The 19,438-nt window shown below is 45.1% G+C and overlaps 1 protein-coding gene across 1 annotated transcript in view; it reads right to left on the reverse strand.

Moving 5' to 3' along the window:
• NCAPD3 (non-SMC condensin II complex subunit D3) overlaps window positions 1–19,438 on the reverse strand; it is a 1,036,822-nt gene that overhangs the window by 605,910 nt on the left and 411,474 nt on the right. The window contains exon 15 of the mRNA XM_086956941.1: window positions 10,655–10,789. Coding sequence (XP_086813067.1) covers window positions 10,655–10,789 — 135 coding nt within the window. The remainder of the gene's footprint in view (window positions 1–10,654; window positions 10,790–19,438) is intronic.

A 19,438-nucleotide genomic window follows, 5' to 3' on the forward strand; every position in this document is an offset into this window, starting at 1 on the left:
CAGTGGCAAGGGGAGAGATGGTAGAGGTAACCCGTTTAAGAATCCGCATAGGAACGGAATCACTCGGAGAGCCACTTTTCATGGCCGCCAAGACTTTCTGAAAGTCTTCCACCGAGATTGGAGCAAAAGAGTCAAGCTGGGGACCGAGCACAGGAGGCCGGTTGCAGGCATCAGTTGAGCAATCCAGCTGTGGCAAGGTAGCTAAAATGTTTTGAATTTTAGAGTCAAAATATTTAGCCAGCTCATTACATTTACCTCCTGAGATATCTGGAGCTAGAGGGGGGGTCAGGCACCTTCAGAAGTTCTTTAACAATCTGAAACGTTTCTCTAGAGGAGTTGGAAGAACTTCTAATCCTTTCCTAAAAAAAAACGGTTTCAGCACTTTTAATAGAAACCTTGTAGGTCCTAATTTCTGCCCGATAGGCTTCTTTATTATAACTGGCCCAATCTTTCCTCCAGATGCGCTAGAGTTTTTTGCATCTTTTCCTTAGGATCCTAAGCTCAGGCGTGTACTGGGTAGATTTACAAGTTCTACCCTTTTTTACAATTCTTTTCTTTGTCAGAACTGAGACGAGAGTTTGAGCCAATTCTTATAGTTTTTATCAGCAACCACGGGGTCGGGATCGTGTAAAGGGATAGATTGCTTGAGCTCGTGTGTCCAATTTTCAAACGAGAGTTTGCACCAGGCCCTTTCCAATGTGTATGAATCAGAAATCCGCGGCACGTCTGTCCCAACTTGGCAGGAGAAGGGGACCAGGAAATGGTCAGACCAGGGGAGAGGTAAGGGGGGACTGGGTTTAAAATGCGATATGTTGGAGAAGATAGGGTCCAACAGATGCCCTTTATTGTGCGTGGCCCCAGTATTGACCAGTGCGAGTTCGTATGATTTAAGATCAACCTGGAGATCAGCTGCTACTTTGTCCTGGGGGTCGTTAAAGTGCAGGTTAAGGTCTCCCAAAGCTATGAAGTTGGACGTACAGGAGGCCTGAACAGTCACGGTTTCCAAAAGTGAGCTAACAAAATGCCCAGGGCAGCCCGGGGGGCGATGCACCAGCAGGCCTAAAATGGAGGTGGTGGGGGATAATTGTAGAGAAAAGTGAACACTCTCGCAATCAGAAATGCCACTGTCCTCCACTCTACAGGTAAAATGGTCTCTGTACAGTATAGCTAACCCACCCCCTCTACCAATGGGCCCAATCTGGGATTGAATAAGAAACCCCGGGGGGAGTGCACTTACAATGTCTGCATCCGAGTTAAGTGATAACCAAGTTTCCGTAAGAAACAGAATATCTAGTTTGTGGTCCTGAATCATAAGATTGATCTCCAAAGAGTGTTTGGGCAGACCTGCAATTTAATAGGGCGATGCGCAGATTGAAAGTAGTAGGTGTATTCTTTTTTTTACCCTGTGGGATCAGACTGCAACAAGTATATGTCTCCTCAGGCCTATACATATGGTGGCAGGTCGGATTTTTATGGGCCTTACTAAAAGGAGATCCTTACACGAGTAGCAGATACGATGACCCAATGACACGGGCAAAGGTTCTAGCCCTGTGCCCGGATGGGCGCAGACGGGCTTGCCTCTGGCGCGCCTCCGGCGCACCCGCTGCGCAGACATGAAGAGTGGTTCATTTAATAGTGCTGGGCATAACTCTGACCCTAGAAAGCTAATTCTATTGAAAACAACATAACGGAATCTGAAAAGTGGGGACCACATCAGCTGGCCAGCCCTAGGGGTGATGCCGGCTGAATGTGGGCACGTTCTAATCTTACCAATTTCCCTGCCTGTCTTGCCACCCAAAAGTGGGGTCAGAACAGGGGCGTTAGCACCTCCACTATCTGGAGAGGTCGGTTGTTCCATAACAGAGGCAGCAGGGCCTTTGAAGCTTTCCGCCCTGGAATGCCCATCCTTCTTGGAGGATACTGCTTTGTTCCTGACCTCCAAGAGCGAAGGCTCTCATCTCAGAACATCAGAAACCTATCTATGGTGGCAGACTGATAGAGACCAGTCAGTCAACACACTAGTAGTCAATGGGTTTTCAAGGGACACCTCTAAGGTGCAATCTGCATGCATTAATTAATAAATCCAGCACTGGCACCAGTGTGGGTTTATTTTTTGGTACCAAACACCTTGGGGTACAGCAAAGCCATTATATAGATCGGGAACTCTTAATTACGAGTGTCCTATGTTAAGCACTGGTTAGTTACATAATCTGGTCCTGCCGTGAGTAGCATGTCACCCCCACTTCCCCTACTTCTCCGCAATGCTCTACTGTATTGGAGGGCTGCGCTCCATACCACACACATCACAACTTATGTCCCCAGTATGCCTCTATGCGGTTGCTTACCCCATGAGGCAGGCTCACGTTGGCGAGATGGATGCCCTGGGAAGCTGTGGGGGTAACCACTTTCAGTGATCTGTTTGAAGATGGCTGGCGGGTTATTCGATCAAGCCCTTTTACAGCCTGGGACTCAATTACAAATGCACATATTTTACACTATATTCGTACACATTGATCACCAAGGAGTTCAGAACCAAATGCACATGCATTAGTTAAGGCAGTCAACAAAATGAGAACCACAGACATTTAGTCAAATGGCTTTATAAGCGACTAAGTTCACACCTACACATTTCACTTACACCACTGAGGGCCCAGTGGGAGACTGCTTTTGGCAGTGTACTCCATGACAAAGAATGGAGCTTTTTGCTTGACTATCCCAGCTTAATATCTTGCAACATGCGGTTTAAAGTCAGTTTTCATTCTTACATAGGGCATACTTCAAACCCACGAAATTACACAGGATCTTCCCAGGCCTCCCTTTCTCATGCCCGGGCTGACGAACAGACAATGCAGGCTTTATTGCATATGTTATGGTCCTGCCTAACTTTGCTCACCTATTGGGAGGAAAAGTAGGGAATCCCTGGCAGCCGTTACAGGAGGACAGCACTGGGATACAGTAGAACATTGTATATTGGGTCTCTAGTCTAGACTCATATCATTAAAAACAAACATTTTGTGGACCTAGCACTTCTTGCCAATTGGAAAATTACACACTGCCGGACCTCCTCCACCATGCCTCCTGTGTCTGGTTTGTGTGAGGAGGTCTGAAAATGGGGTTCCCCAGAGAGATCATCGCTAGACAGAGAATAATATAGAGGACTGCGTAAGCGGCCTATAGCTCTGGCATGGGATACCATTTTGGAACTCCTTCAGGCACAAGGAGAAGACAGTGATTGAATCTGTGCACGGGGTTGGTGGCTGACCGGGTCTGGGCTCCCACCCCTGGCGTGTCCTCTACTCCTTTCATAAATTAAACTGTGTCGACAAGAATCAAAAACACAACTCGTTGGTAGTGATTGCTAAACTCAGGGCGCACTGGTATGTAGTCTGGGCAATTCTGGAAGGTTCCAATCACGCTCAACCTAATGTGGTCCTACTGCCACTGGACTGCATCCAAATAATTTGTTTAGAAAAAGATGGACAAAGGATGCTTTGTGCTACCTATGTGGGTGTAATCCAACACAAAACTAGGTTAATGTTTAAATCTTGCAAGATGTCTCTCAGGCAGAAAGGTTGAAAGGGTAAACAATCTTGGGGATAGCTTGCAGTTGACTGGCTCCACAATGCCGGAGGGCAGTTGATTGGATCCTCAATGCCGGAGGTTAGTTGCCTGCAAGTTAAAGAAATGGAACCTAACCAGTATTTCGCAAATAAGCGATATATGAAAGACCTGTAATATGAAGAGGTTTGTCCAAATGTGCCAGGAATAGGAGATTTTCAACAGGGAGATTTTCAGGACTCACCACTTACAGCATATACTCTGGTGAAGGAAAATGCTACTTACCAGTATGCATCTGTTCTTGGCATGTAGAGCTGCAGATTACTACACTTCGCATTAGATCGCCACCTGGTGTTGGGCTCGGATGATTACATGTTGTTGTCGTCTTGAATGAGTCGTCTTGAATGAAGTCTTTTGTAGTCACGAGATAGGTGACTCCTCCCTTGGACGATAGTGCGCATGGGCATCGGCTCCATCCTTAGATTGTTTTTCACCATGATGGGAAATGATGGAGTTAGTAGAAGTAAACAAAAGGATGCCCATGCATGTGTATCTAAGTAAGATAAAACTGGAACAGATACAGGTCCCAGGGAGGCGGGAGGGAGTGTAGTAATCTGCAGCTCTACATGCCAAGAACAGATGCATATTGGTAAGTAGCATTTTCCGTTCGAGGCATATGAGCTGCAGATACTACACTTAGCATCGATTGTGCAGCAGTTTCTCCCCTAGCGGTGGTCACTTGTATCTGTTGCAGTAGTTTGAAAGAGTTTTAAGGACAGTTTGGCCTACTGCAGCTTGCTGCTTGGCTTGCACATCAACACAGTAGTGTTTAGTGAAGGTGTATTTTGTAGACCATCTTGCTGCCTTGCATATGTCCTCTAGGGGAATGTTCCTTAAGAAAGCCATAGAGGCTCCTAGTTTGCGTGTGGAGTGCGCTCTAGGAGGAACTGTTAATGTACGTTTTGCTTTTTGATAGCATATTTGTATACATTTTACAATCCAAGTTCACAGTTGCCCCCAAGCGCAAGTGAAGCGCACCGCTGTTGATTGTAACGGCTCCGCTGCTGGATTGTTGTTCAGTGCAGTGGGACAACCCTGGCAAATGGTATATTACGGGAAGATTCGAGGGTACACCCGTGATATATTTTATTTTTACCCTTTTGAACTGCTACCAGCCCACTGGGGTGTTATTTTCGGACTTCCAGCCCCACAATGCATCTGTATTAGAGGAACTTACCTGCGATTGTTTGATGGTAATAAATTGGGACAAAGTCTGGTAAATCCGTATGCTGGCAGTCATTGGGGAGCAGAGAGCCTATGAAGAAGGGTGGAAGACCCGAAACGCGTCAGGCACTGCAGACGCCGAGTGTGCCTTGCTTTCCGAAACCGGAGACATGCCGAACATTGAGTGCGCTTCGCCTTGGGGGCAACTGTGAACTTTGACATTTTACAATCCACCTTGCAATTCCACCCTTAGAGATGGGGTTGCCTTTATGAGGTGGAGAGAAAGACACAAACAATTATTTTGTTTTTCGAAAAGATTTAGTTCTATCTATATAGTAGAGAAGAGCTCTTTTAACATCTAGTGTGTGTGTAGAGCTCTTTCTGCTACAGAGTCAGGGTTTTGGAAAAACACAGGTAACTCTACAGATTGGGAAGGAATTCAGGATTAGTTCTTGGAACCACTTTGTTACGATGTAGTTGTAAAAATGGTTCTTGTATTGTGAAAGCTTGTATCTCACTTACTCTTCTAAGAGAAGTAATAGCAATAAGGAAAGCTGTTTTCCACGTGAGGAATTGCAATTCACATTTGTGTAAAGGCTCAAAAAGGAGACGCCATGAGTCTTGTAAGAACAACGTTTAGGTTCCACACTGGAGAAGGTGGTAACCTGGGGGGAATGATTCTTTTTAATCCTTCCATAAATGCTTAAATAGCAGGCACTCTAAAAGACAGATGTTGTCTGTTTTGTAAATACGCTGCAATTGCTGCAAGGTGCAGGCGTATGGATGAATATGCTAAGTTACATCTTTGTAAATGTAAAAGGTAGCAAATGATATTCTGGATAGACGCGTCCAGGGGATCAATTTGGTTATTGTTGCAATAAATGGCAAATCTCTTCCATTTAGCAGCATAACAAGCTCTGGATGCGGGTCTCCTGGCCTCTTTAAGGATGTTCATAGAGTCTGGTGGTAGGTTAAGATAACCAAACTCTAAGACTTCAGGAGTCAGATCGCTAAATTCCGTTGATTTGGGTCTGGATGTCTGATGTCTCCATGGTTCTGCGTTAGCAGGGATGGTGTGAGGCGTAACTTTCGGTGTGGAACTAGAGAGAGTTCTAGTAGTGTGGTGAACCACAGTTGGCGTGCCCATGTGGGAGCTACCAGGATTAATTTGAGAGACTGTTGTCTGAGCTTGCGTACTACTAATGGTATTAGTGGTAGTGGCGGAAAAGCGTACGCAAATCTGCCTGACCAGTTCATCCATATCGCAATGCCCTTGGGCAGCAGGTGTGGAAACCTGGTGGTGAAAGTAGGGCATTTTGCGTTTCCTTGTGTGGCGAACAGATCCATGTCTGGATGACCCCACTTGTGGAAAAATGGTTGAAGAACTTGCGGATGTAGTTCCCATTTGTAAATGTGTTGTGTCTGCCGACTCAACAGATCTGCTATCTGATTGTGAACTCCTGGAAGGTGTTGTGCTAGCAGATATATATATTTTGTGGAATCGCCCATCTCCAAATGTTCTGTGCAAGCTGGGATAGTTGTAGAGAGTGTGTCCCCTCTGCTTTTGTATATAATTCATGGCTGTCATGTTGTCCGTCCGGAATAAGATAGCTTTGTTTTGTACTTGTACTTGGAATGTTTTGAGTGCTAAGAATATTGCTAGCAGCTCTAGATGGTTGATATGGAACAATCTTTGTAGAATGGTCCATTGTCCTTGTGTCGTATGATGTAGGAGATGGGCTACCCATCCCGTCAGAGAAGCGTCTGCTGTGAGTACTATTTGTGGAACAGGTTCGAGGAACGGCTGCCCCTTTGTCAAGTTTTTGGTGTTCCACCACTGCAGAGAGCGATGAGTGCAGTTGTCAACCAACACCAGGTCTGTTAGTTGCCCTTGAGCCTCGTTCCACTGTCGTGCTAGACATTCCTGTAACGGCGCATCTGCAGTCTTGCATATGGCACAATAAAAATGCAAGACGGCATCATGCCTATTAGTCTCATGAACACTTTGGCTTGGAGAGAGTCTTGATGTTGGAAGACTGTGACTAAGGTTTGAATGCTCTGTATCCTTGCTGGACTAGGATACGCTAGAGCTGTAGACGTGTTTATTGTAGCCCCTAGATACTGATGTATATGAGAGGGTTGCAGGTGCGACTTGGTGTAGTTGATTGTGAACCCTAAGTCGTGCAATGTTTTGAATTGTCTTGTGTGTGTTGAACACACTGATTGAATGACTTGGCTTTTATGAGCCAATAGTCTAGATAAGGTAAGACATGTATTTGTTGTCTCCTGAGATGTGCTGCTACTACTGTTAGGTACTTTGTGAATACTCTTGGTGCCTTTGTCATTCCGAATGGAAGGACTTTGAACTGATAATGTTGTCCTTCCAGTACAAACCTTAGATACTTCCTGTGAGCAGGATGTATCGGAATGTGAAAGTAGGCGTCCTTTAGATCTAGTATTGTAAGGAAATCGCCTTGTTGCAGCAGTGGGAGCACTTGTTGTAAAGTGTTAATATGAAAATGATCTGATTGTATGTAATGATTGAGGGGCCTGAGGTCGAGAATTGGTCTTAGTGCCCCGTCCTTCTTGGGTATTAGAAAATATAGCGAGTAAACCCCTGTTCCTTGCGGTTGTAAAGGAACTATTTCTATTGCGTCCTTTTGAAGAAGCGACAGAACTTCTTGTTTGAGCAGAGTAAGGTGTTCTGCAGACATTGGACGCTGCCTGGGTGGTAGGTGTGGAGGGGTTGCTTTAAGTTCGAGGCAGTAGCCATACTGGATAATTTGTCTTACCCACTTGTCTGTTGTGATGGAATTCCAGACAGGTAGGAATTGTGTTAATCTGCCCCTCCCAGGAGTGGAATGCTGTCGGGGAAGCGAAGGCAAGTCACTGTTTTGTAGTGGAAGAGGTTTGATTATTGTGGTTACCCCGACCTCTTCCTTTGTTGTCGTTTCCTCTATATCCTCCTCTAAAATATCCCTTGTAAGAGAATGTTTGTGTGTTAGATTTGAAGGATGTTGTATTGTCTGCTCCAGTCTGTTTGGAGCCTCCTCTGTAGAAGGAGCACCGAAAGGAACTTTTAGCTTGTGTGGACTGTTAAGCTCCCATAGAGTTGGCAGTATTTGTATCCTTCTTCATCTTTTCAAGTGCTGTGTCTACCTCTGGTCTAAACAGTTGATTTTAATTAAATGGTTGATTTAAAATGGTAGTTTGGACTTCCTGTTTAAATCCTGAAATGCGTAGCCACGCATGTCTTTTAAGTAGGACACTAGTGTTTACAGCTCTAGATGCAGTGTCCCGCACATCTAGTGTGCACTTGTTCGAGGAATTAGAAATTAGCTTGCCTTCTTGTATAAGGTCGCTTGCCTGCTCCTTATATTGGTCGGTAGATGTTTTAGTAGTTTCTCTAACTGATCGTAATGAGCCCTATCATATCTTGAAAGGAGGGCTTGTGTGTTAGCTATGCACCATATGTTGGTAGCTTGCGCAGCTGTTCTTTTGCCTGAAGCATCTATTACATTGGATTCTTTGTCAAGTGGGGGGTGCCTCACCTGACCTTTGTGAGTTTGCCCTTTTCCTAGCATTTGACACAACTAGTGAATCTAATGGTAGTTGTCCTTTAATGTAGGCTGGATCTGTAGGTGCAGGCCTATATTTTTTCTCAATTCTAGGTTTCAGGATCCTAGTACGTACAGGGTCTTTAAATATCGCTGGAGCATGTTTGATGACCCCTTTAATCATGGAAGAATTTGAACAGACCTTTGCGATTGTTAAAATGTGTCCAACAGAAAATCTTCCTCTGCCTCAACAGAATGCATAGTGACTCCATGGTAAATGGCATCTCTGTTCAGCAGGTGACCACAACCAATGTTATCTTCTGGGGGAGAAGGTTTTGATGGATATGACTGTGGGTCAGGGATATCTGGCACATCCTGTGGGTTTGGGTACTCCCAGTCGAACATCTACAGGGTATGGGAAAGGCCCATCTGGGTCCATCCCTCTCCCTAAACTCATCATTTTGAGGTGAGCGTGAAGACAGAAGAGGAGAATGTGGAGGAGAAATCTGTGGTGAATTGTTAAGAGGAACAGGGGATGAAGGCGAAGGAAGTATAGGAGAAGAAGTGTGCATAGGAGATGTGGCAGAGTCGTTCTTCTTGGCAGGTACTACAGGTGTGGGTGTTGTATCCGCCTTCCTCTTCTTGTGTGGTGTAGTGGATACATGACCTGTCTTTGGGTCAATGTAGATCTTCTTTTGCAGATCTGGTTGGAAAAGGTTTTCCCCTTGTGGAACCTTTGTTGGCGCAGATTTTTTCGGTTCCGGACGAAGTTGCTGTCTGTCTTTAGCCTTGGGAGGAGTTACATTGTCCTTTGGCGTAGTTTTCGGCATCAACAGTGTTGTTTTCGGTGTTGAAGGCTGATTCGAGGGCTTGTGCGCATCGGAATCAGGCCTTGTCGGTTTCAGTACCGAAGACGATGGCTTCGGAGTGGAAGCTGGCCTTGTCGGCTTCCAGGCGTCGCACGCTGGCTTCATACCTTTGTCTTTAGAAGTCAACGTTTCGGAGTAGAGACTTCTTTCGGTTCAGAGGGAGCTTGTGGGATCGGCACGTGCAGCTTGCTCGGTACAGAGTTACAGGAAGGCTTAATTACTTTCTTCGGAGCCGGGCTCGATGGCAGGGCTTTTGAAGTGGTTTTTCAGTCGCAACTGGGCCCCGGAGGCGGAGTGTTGACCTTTGCCTTCGATCTGGGTGCTCTGTATGATGCAGGGGCAGTAGTACTCACGCGCTGACCCGATGGTATGGAGTCATCCGAGTCGTCTACCTCTGATGCTATTTGGAGATCATCAGAATCTTCTTCGGGAACGAGCGGAACCTCCTCTGAGATATCCACCGGTTCCGGAGCTGATCTCTGCATGTCGTGTCGACTGGCACTCCGATCTCGGATGGTTTTCTTGGATCGAAAGGAAGCGCAGGCTGTACAGCTTGATTCGTCGTGTTCTTGCGATAAGCACAGGTTGCAGACCTCGTGGTGGTCACTGTGTGGAAACTTTGCTCCACACTCGGGGCATCTCTTGAATGGCGTCCTTTCCATGAGGTCTAGGACTCACGGCGTGGCGTGGATAGGCAAACGGCCCGCGTCGACGACCGGAATCGAGCTGATGGAGTTGAAAACGATGTTTGTCGATATCAAAGGTAGTTCGGTAAAGTTTTAATATGTTTTTTGAGCTTCGAAATGCTTGAAGACTATTTCTAGCCGGAGCGGAAAAATTTCATCCGCACCCAGTGGCGGAAAGAAACAATCTAAGGATGGAACCGATGCCCATGCGTACCATCGTCGAAGGGAGGAGTCACCTATCTCATGACTACAAAGGACTTCTTCCAAGACGACAACATGCAATCATCCGAGACCAACACCAGGTGGCGATCTAATGCTAAGTGTAGTATCTGCAGCTCATATGCCTCGAACATATATTTCTCAGAGAAATCACTAGCTCCGTTGCAAGCCTTTGCAATAGTGTCCTCTTAAAGTGTGAATACAGCCTCAATGAGCAATAAAACCCTAAACAGTAACACCACAGAGTATCTTGACAACTTGAAAAAAAAACAGACTGGTCAAGGTGATGGAAGGCATAGATGTGGCAATACACTCATTTATCCCAGGATAGTAATAGTAATGGTGTATCTTGCAACCAATAAAATCTACTTGGTGAGAGGAGATGGAAATGGGATCAAGGGTCTTTTGCAGTTACATTAGCATAAGGAGTGTAGATACACCACAATAGAATTACCTGCTCACACACTGGTACCATTGCTAAATGGTCAAGAATAATAACCCTACAACAGAGAAAGAGTTTAAAAACATCTCAGCTTCTCACCATTAGAAGTTCAGTCAAAGATTGTAGGGCCTGCTTCCTGACAGACACTGCAGGGTCGCGACATCGCTCTTTCAAGGTAGACAGATCATCTGGGCTGCAAGAGCTCACATTGAACTTCAGTATGTTCACAATTACCTGCAACAAAAATGAACATGAGATAAGGGTTAAATTATACACACAGAGAGGAACAAAGAAATAGGAGGCAGACACTACAACTAAAAGAGAATTACAAGATACGCAGCAGAGAGGTAGGCATGTAAATCAATCTGAAGGATTGGGGCATAAGAGTCTAACAGAGTCCAGGAGTTACTAGGTGAGAGTATGCATACACCAACAGAATCATTTATGTCCATCTCCTATCCAATATCCAAAAATAACATAAAATAACTCAAAACACCATCATAAGATCAAATCCAGAAACACACTAGCTGATGCCTGTCAAAAAACAAAAAGCACCAAGAGACTGCATTTCTTCTTTCTAAGCTAATCAGATATAATATGTTGCACTATAAACTAATCGCAAACAGGGTGACAAAAATCTGAAGTGGCCACAGAATCACCAGTATCTTCTTAAAGGGCATTCAGGAAACTGACAATTAACATTTAGAATAATAATCCAACCCAATGATAAAGGTTTCCTTGCCCTCACAGAGATCATCCTTAGCCTGGGCGTGGCTGGGCCCAGCATGAAATGTGGGAAGCCATCCTTATTATTGTCAGTCAGTCTTCGAGCCTCAAACCAGCAGATTCCGAACCCTCCGAACCCCACTAAAACTAGGAGATGAATTACGGAGGAACACCTGACAGGGGCAATGTAACAAGTGTAGTTTTCAAGCAGATACCATGACCTGAAGGCAAAATGGCAGCTCACTAAGGAGAAGAAATTGCATGGGCTGGTAGGTCTGGAGAACCACAGGGGCACAATGAGTACTGCAGGACCACACACCATGATTCCCTTAGGCAAAACAACATCCATAGATTTGTAGAGAAATCAGAGAAGAAGAAAACCCAGCAACAGCATGGCTTTCAATGGGTAAAATGGCAAGGTCAGACCAATCTGGATGGATTAATTGGGGGAGCGGGGGTCAGAGGAGTGAACAGAGAGGAGGAGGTAGAGTATCTGACAGGCTGGTATGTTCAGTCTCACATATCTCATGAGTAATCAAGGGAGGGACTTTTCTGGGGCAAGCACCACAGGAGAAGATCTGGAAAGCGAGGAGCCAGGTCAAAAAGTAACAATTGAAAGAAACCAAGCACACAGACTCTTGACCGACCACTTTTTAGTATCAGCACGCTGGCTAGTTGACTCACCCCCTATTACTGCCAAACAGGCTTATTTGGTGGATCGAGCTTGGTCCAGGTTATCAATAAACGACTGGACCACTAAGCTGGAAGAGATCCCTCTTTTCCTCGATGGTGACCCTATTAAGGTCTTAATCAATGGCTGACGACCTCGCTTGACGCTCTTATTCCTAATAAGAGAGTCCAAAAGAGGGAAAAGAGAATTGGTTCCGCCCCATGGTACAATGCCCAGCTTCGAGCCTTAAGGAAGGGATGTAAAAAGCTGAAAAGATTGTGGAGAAAGAATTGGGAGACAACTAGGCAGGAGAAGTACCGTGCTGCGATGAGGGGTTATAAATTGGCTCTTCGGCAGGCTAAAACACAATTTTTTGAAGAGCGCATAAAATCTGCCTCAAGTTCTGCCAAAGAGACTTTTAAAGTGGTTAAGGAACTTCTTAAAGTCCCCGAGCCTGTGGTCATCTATGACTAACATAAGTGTTCGGAGCTCACAGACTTCTTTCAATCTAAAATTGAAAAGATTTTAATTTCCCTGCCTTAGCCCCGGACGCCGCCTCATAATGAGAACGTTAATATAACGTCTCGGCCAAATGGGATTTTTCCCTATCTAGATACCTTTGGCCCAGTAGCGGTGGAGGAGGTGTTAAAGGTACTTAGATCCATGAAAAGTGGTTCTCCCATGGATCCTGTGCCTATGAAGTTCCTTAAACAAGCAGCAGCCTCCATTGTGGCCCCTGTTACTCATCTAATGAATGCCTCCTTTGCCCTAGGTTCGGTGCCACCAAGTTGGAAAACAGCAGTGGTAAAGGCATTGATAAAGAAGCCTCACTTAGATCCCGGGAACCTCTCGAACTTTAGGCCCATCTCTCGGTTGCCGGGTATTGGCAAAATTGCCGAAAGGTTAGTGAATGAACAACTGTCTGGTTTCCTGGAGGCTAATGGTCTGCTCCGAGACTCACAAACCGGTTTCCGTCCTGGCCAGGGCACCGACACTGCCCTCCTGGCAGTCGTCGATGAAACTAGACGCATCTTAGATTCAGGAGGTTCAGTGGCAGTGACGCTCCTGGACCTGAGAGCGGCGTTCGACACCGTGACCGTGAACCACCAGGTGTTGATACGACGGCTGTCTGAGGTTGGTGTGTCAGGTGTCGCATTGAAATGGCTGAGGTCATTTCTTACCGGACGGTCGTACCAGGTTTGGGAGGGCAAACATCGCTCCAAATCTATCCCCCTCCAGTGTGGTGTGCCACAGGGCTCTTCTCTCAGCCCGACATTATTTAATGTCTATATGGCCCCCCTGAAGGATGTGGTGGCCCCCTATGACATTAAGATTGTCAGTTACGCGGACGATACGCAGTTGGTGGTCGCCTTATCCCAACTGGTAGAGAATCCCGACTTACTTAACTCTTGCTTTCTCAGCAGTCCATACCTGGATGAACGAGTCAGCCCTGAAGTTGAATGGCTCAAAGACAGAGGTAATGCTGGTAGGGAGTAAACATCCCCTGCTCTCTCTGACCAGCTGGCCAAGTTGTATGGGAGATCCTCCTACCTCTAAAGAGGTGATCAAGAGTTTAGGGGTTTGGATAGAGCAAGATCTGTCGTTTAGGACTCACCCCAAGAAAATCGCGGGAGTGTGCTTCGCCCTATTACGGTCAGCGCGTAAAATTCTCCCCCTTTTGCCAGTAACATCAAGGAAGCTGCTGATCCAGGGACTGATTATATCTAGATTAGATTTCAGCAATTCCATCTTCCTGGGCGCTCCGGAATCTTCCCTGGACAAACTCCAGCAGGCCCAGAATGCGGCGGCAAGGTTGCTCATGGGCATTCCTAGATCACAGTCCGCCCGACCTGCCCTGAAGGCGCTGCACTGGTTGCCAGTGCAAGAACGAGTGAAATTTAAGGCACTCTGCACTGCCCATAAAATCCTCTTGGGGAAGGGCCCTCCAATATTGAGGAACCTAGTGGTCCCATATAAAGCCAGCAGAACACTGCGGTCCGACCAAAAACATCTTCTCGTAGTCCCCAGAATTAAAAGAGCCAGGACGGGTGGGAGAAGGTTCTCAGTTCACACAGCAAAGCTCTGGAACTCGCTTCATTTTGAAATGCACACTGAGACTTGTACACTGCGATTCCGTAAAGGTCTTAAAACCTACCTTTTCCCTGTTTGACTGCATTACACGTACCGTTTTTAAATGGGTCTGGAAAAGCGCCGGGATGCCCAAGGGTAACTGCGCGCTATATAAAATTTTAATAATAATAATAAATCTTGTCTTACGGAAGAACAATGAGGAAAGGTTTTCTGGGCTCCCTGCCCTGTGGCTTAAAATCCAACAGCCAGCCAACTGAGCAACAGCCATCCTCACCAGAATCGGACTATATTAAGAAATAGGAGTTGACAAGCTGAGAAATAATGACTAAAAGAAGAAAAAAGTTTGCTCGTAGAAGTGCCTGCCAGTAGTAAAGATGTCCGCTGGCTTGGAGCATGTCTGACCTAGAGACAAGAGATACAGAGTACTACCGTCCCAGAGGCTTATGCCCAAAACTGAATAATAACTAGACGTTTGTGGGTGCACAACAGATGGAGAATGGGCCCATCGAAGAGGTACTAGCAATACAGTGGGCACAGGGTTCGGTTCCTGAGGGGCAGGAAATAGATGTTGCAGCATTAAGCAGAAGACCGCGGTAGGAAAGCATGGCGGCAGGGGTGTGGGGTGCAAAGTTGGCCCCCATGATTTGAGACGTCACCAGGCAAAGTCCTTGTAGGCATGTTACCGAAGAGGATTGGGCCCGCCCAAAAGCAGTCAGTGAGACGAGTGCTGGGCTCCCCTCCTGTGAGGCAGAACATGGAGTGGGCATAGGTTTCTCGGGCTAGGCAGTGGTGCAGGAATGATAAAAATGAGTGCCGTGGGTTGGGGTGTTTGCAGCACAAAAAGCAACAACCGAATTACCAACTTGCGTGTACTGAACATCCCAGTAAGAAAATAGACTTGCTGGAGGGTATCGCGGTGATTCATTCAAGCTAAGGGGAAGTAGGAAATTGACACTGTGTGGTGCCTTATGGAGAAGCAGGAGATGGAGCAGTCACAACCTGACCTCATGCTTGCAAATGTCACTGAAGCAATACAGGATCCAAGGGTGTCAACTGAGACAAAAGCTGATGTGGTAGCAATAGATCTGGGATGGGTCAGAACAGAGCTCACCAATGTTACAAACAGAGTGGTTAAAGTTGAAACTCAAGCTGCAGAAACAGAGCAGCAGTAGTCGTCATACAAAAGAAAAATGGACAAACTAGGGTGCAGAACTAAAAACCTAGAATCCAGAGAGTAAGATAAGAAAGGAAGGTCCACAATGAATATCCACCTAACTCCCAAAAAACAGAGGAGGGGAAATCCATTCAACTATTTATGGAAGACTGGATTGTAACTAAGCTGAAAACCAAGGAATTGTCCAAATTATTTTCGAATGATCGAGCAAACAGCATGCCAATGACCCCTCATCCCCCCACCTCCTCCCCCTCCCCAGGGAGAAAAGCCAAGGCTAATCCTATTCTGACAACTCAATTACAGGGACAGATGTCATCCTGCAAGAATCAGGAAAAAGAAAATACGTTTGGATAGAGGGCACAGCAGTTATGTTTCCTGATTATACTCTCCAAATACAGACACTTCTCCACTCCTCTGAAGTTGTAAAGAAATGTACTAAACTACCTTCTTCCTGGAAAAACTGAAAATAAGTAATGAGCACAGATGACACTTCTTTACAACAGTAGAAGAAGTCAAGTACCACTTTAATTCAATTTGAGCAATGCAAATGGTAAAAGTACATAAAATCATACAATTCATTACAACATAAAAGGAGCATATTGAGATTAGAAGGTAGATAAAACATTGCCTCTCAAAGACTTGAATTTAAAACTCCAGATAAGATTCATGATACATTAAAACATACATTCGGAGTGGATAAGAGTTTCACTATAATAGGGCTGGCCGCACTGGACTAAAATTAATTGACAAAAAAAGCGAGCGAATGAAACTATGTCGCAGTGAATTATATTACGGAGAAAATAAATGTGCAGAGTATCCGGATTAGAGGCTAGATCACAAGTACATTCATGGAGCTCAGAAATCTTGTGCCATTCTAACATAAACTGAGGGAATAAATTCAGTCTAAAATCGGTCAAAAGTATTCTATGATGACAAAATATAATTAAGGTTAGATAAAAGTCAATGTTACCGATTGATTTGACCATGTAATAATGGGTTAGTGAGCTCTTAGCAAGGTCAGGTCTTCCCTTTTCACACGCGCCTTAGAAAAAAAGGCATGCTTGATCCACAGGATATCAGCTTTGTTGATAAGTCTGGATCAAAAAATGTAAGGTCTACCAAGGTCACTTAAAGTGCACATAATATAAAACAACGTAGGTATGCAGTTCAAGCATTAAAAAAAAACCATAGAATTCCTTAAAATATATCTACTAAAGGTCAGTGTATATTTCAGCCAAATCGAGCCACAGAAGCAGTGGGAGGAATGTAAATGAAAACTAAAATGTATACCAAACCCACTTCCTCGTAAACAATCTCAGAGGGGATCTTTAACACATCTCAAAAATGTGTTTTCTGCAACCTGAATAGAGGTACAAGACATGTGTACCCAGTTCTCACTCTCAAAGCTCACTGTAAGGATACATTTTGCTTTATAAAAGTCAATGTCCGACTTGATGTGAGTAAGTCACAAGCACCTTGAAAAATCCCCTATACTATGTCAAACTCTGTTGAAAGACTATAAATGATTGCTTATCAGAGACACACACTCCAGCTGACAGTCCAGTGGCATACCCAGATACCAAAAATGATCTACTCTACTAATGTGATGGGCCTTAATCATATGTTTTTGGGTTTTAACACTCTTTGGTTCAACCACCATGATGTGAGATTTGGAAAAATTCGATTTCAAGTCTACACTAATCATAAAGTTGATAAATCGATCTAATAGATGCTGCCGATCATTAGCAGTGAGCGCAAGTAAAACAGTGTCATCCAAGTAAAGCAGGGCAGTCACAGGTCTGCCCCCAGCCTTTGGGACATCCTGACACTGCTCAATTAGAAAGGACTCTAGCCAATTAATCTAAAGGATAAAAAGAACAGACGCTAAGATACATCACTGTCAATCTCCCCCCCTCAGGATAAAGTGCTTTACAACAGCACAACCAGACTGAGACTGGCTTGAGAAACTTGCCAAGTTGAATGAAAAGGAACATCAAGATTTCGACAGATGAGCAACACCAGTCTATGGAGAACTGAGTGACAACTAGGCACATAATTGGCAGGAAGAATCAACTACATCGGTATGTGGTGAAATATTTGAAAGGGCTTGGGGAGGGGCAACCCACAGTACTTAATGACTTGCACGCCGGAGGAGTAGCAATAGGGAAAGCTGTCCCCAAACCCACAAAATAATAAACAATCCAATCAGACAGAAGACCAATAAAAAGACCTCTGGTACGGCCCTGGATCAGCGAAGCTAAGAACTGTATAATACTGCTACGTTTACACGTAGTGTATTATGTTTGCTAGATATGTTGGGTTAAAGTACCTTAAATGGCATTGGGCAGGGTGTGTCAATTGAGTGGCCATTTGTAATTTATGTTTACATAGGCTTCCATGGGCTTGATGGTGGAAGCCTTGGTGCAGTTTTGTTTGTAGTTAACGTGGATGAGATTATTGTGCCAGGAGATAGAGTACAAGACGATAGTGCAGTCTTCAGGTTGGTCAGTGAAACAACCAAAACTAAATAATGTAGATGGAAGCTATTATTGTGGTACTGACCTCGAATGTGTGGGGCTAAAATAAGGATACCAAAAAGGTGAGGAAAGGAGCATACCTGTGTAAGCAAGGTGTTCATATAGCCTGCAAAAGACAAACATACTTCCAGAAGAAACAGGCAAAATAGAGAAAGTGGAGAGAGAGGTACTATCATGCGGACATCAGCACACACGGTGGGAGTGTGGGGATATGGCTATTGCAAAGAGTGTCCTTTGCTGAAAATAAGAATATAACAGACAACAAGGGTCATTATTTGATAATGAATGGCAAGTTGAATGCCATGAGATTAACAATCAATGGACTATATGCCCCGAACACAGACTGCCAGACATACTATCTATTGGTCCAGCTGGCCATTCTGTATTAGAGCTTGTCGATGATATGGCTGGGGGCTTTTAATAGTATCCTGGATGGAAAGATGGACAGGCAGGTGCATGGCACAACTTATAAGAAGAGAATGAAGTACTTGCTGACAGAGATCATGAAAGGCCTAGACCAGAAAGATGTATGGATGGCTTAAGGCAACCTCATTTAGACCTGAAGTTCAGTCTACAATCCTTGTTGTGGCCTATGATGGGAAACCTCTATTCAGCAAACATATCAATGATGCTCTTTTAGCCCTCAAGACCGTTACCGACACAGCCAAGACCCTCAGCACCCTGCAATCCAGAAAGAAGCCTTTTTGGGGGGCTCGTGACCAAGGTTTCTCAACATACAGAGGTGGATTTCAGCCAATCAAACTAGGCCTGCCAGCTCCAATTCAGACCTGCTTATCAACAACAGGCATATCGTCAACTATCCCCAGCGGGATATAAAAAGCAAGGTCCCTGCAGAAAGCAACCACCCCACAGCCGGGATACAGGTTGCAAACAGTGACATCTACCAAATACCAGCTACACCACCTTTGTTCCACCTAGTAGGTGCACACGTCTTCAACTACTTCCATCAATGGAGAAACATCACCTCGGACAGATAGGTATTAACCTAGGTAACTATGGCCATACCCTGGAGTTTACAAAAAGACCACCAAACACTCTGCCAAGGGTAGCGCATACCCCTTCGTCTTCACTTTTTGAAAAAAGAGGCCCTCATAATGATCGCCAAGTGAGCAGTAGAGAAGGTTCCTGTTGCTCGAAAGGGATTCTACTCTTTTTTTTCTCATACACAAGAAAACAAGGGAATAGAGATCCATTCTGGATCTCAGGAAGCTAAACTAATTCCTCCACAAGCAAACCTTACTCTCTCCGGCATTCTCCCCCTCCTGAACAGCAGAGACTTCATGAAGTCTCTAGACCTGGAAGATGTATATTTCCATATCCCCACTCCTCCCGAGTATCGCAAATATCTCTGTTTTGCTGTAGCTGGTACCCATTACCAATTCAGAGTTCTCCCATTCGGTCTCAAGTTAGCCCCTCACATATTCACCAAGTATTTTTTTTACTCCCGTAGCAGCCGCTCTCAGGAAACAAGGTCCTCATGAATTCACCTACCCAAACGACTGGCTGCTAAAAGCTCTGAGGCAAGCTGCCAGAGCTATGAAAGCCTGTCTGTCACTGTTTCTCAAGCTGGGGCTCACTGTAAATCGACAAAAATCCTCAACTACTCCCAGTCAAACTATGCAGTTTCTAGAAGCTGAACTGGATACATTCAGAAAAAAGCCTTC

Source organism: Lissotriton vulgaris, chromosome 2_1 (assembly GCF_964263255.1).
Source record: "Lissotriton vulgaris chromosome 2_1, aLisVul1.2, whole genome shotgun sequence".
NCBI classification, from domain to species: Eukaryota; Metazoa; Chordata; class Amphibia; order Caudata; family Salamandridae; genus Lissotriton; species Lissotriton vulgaris.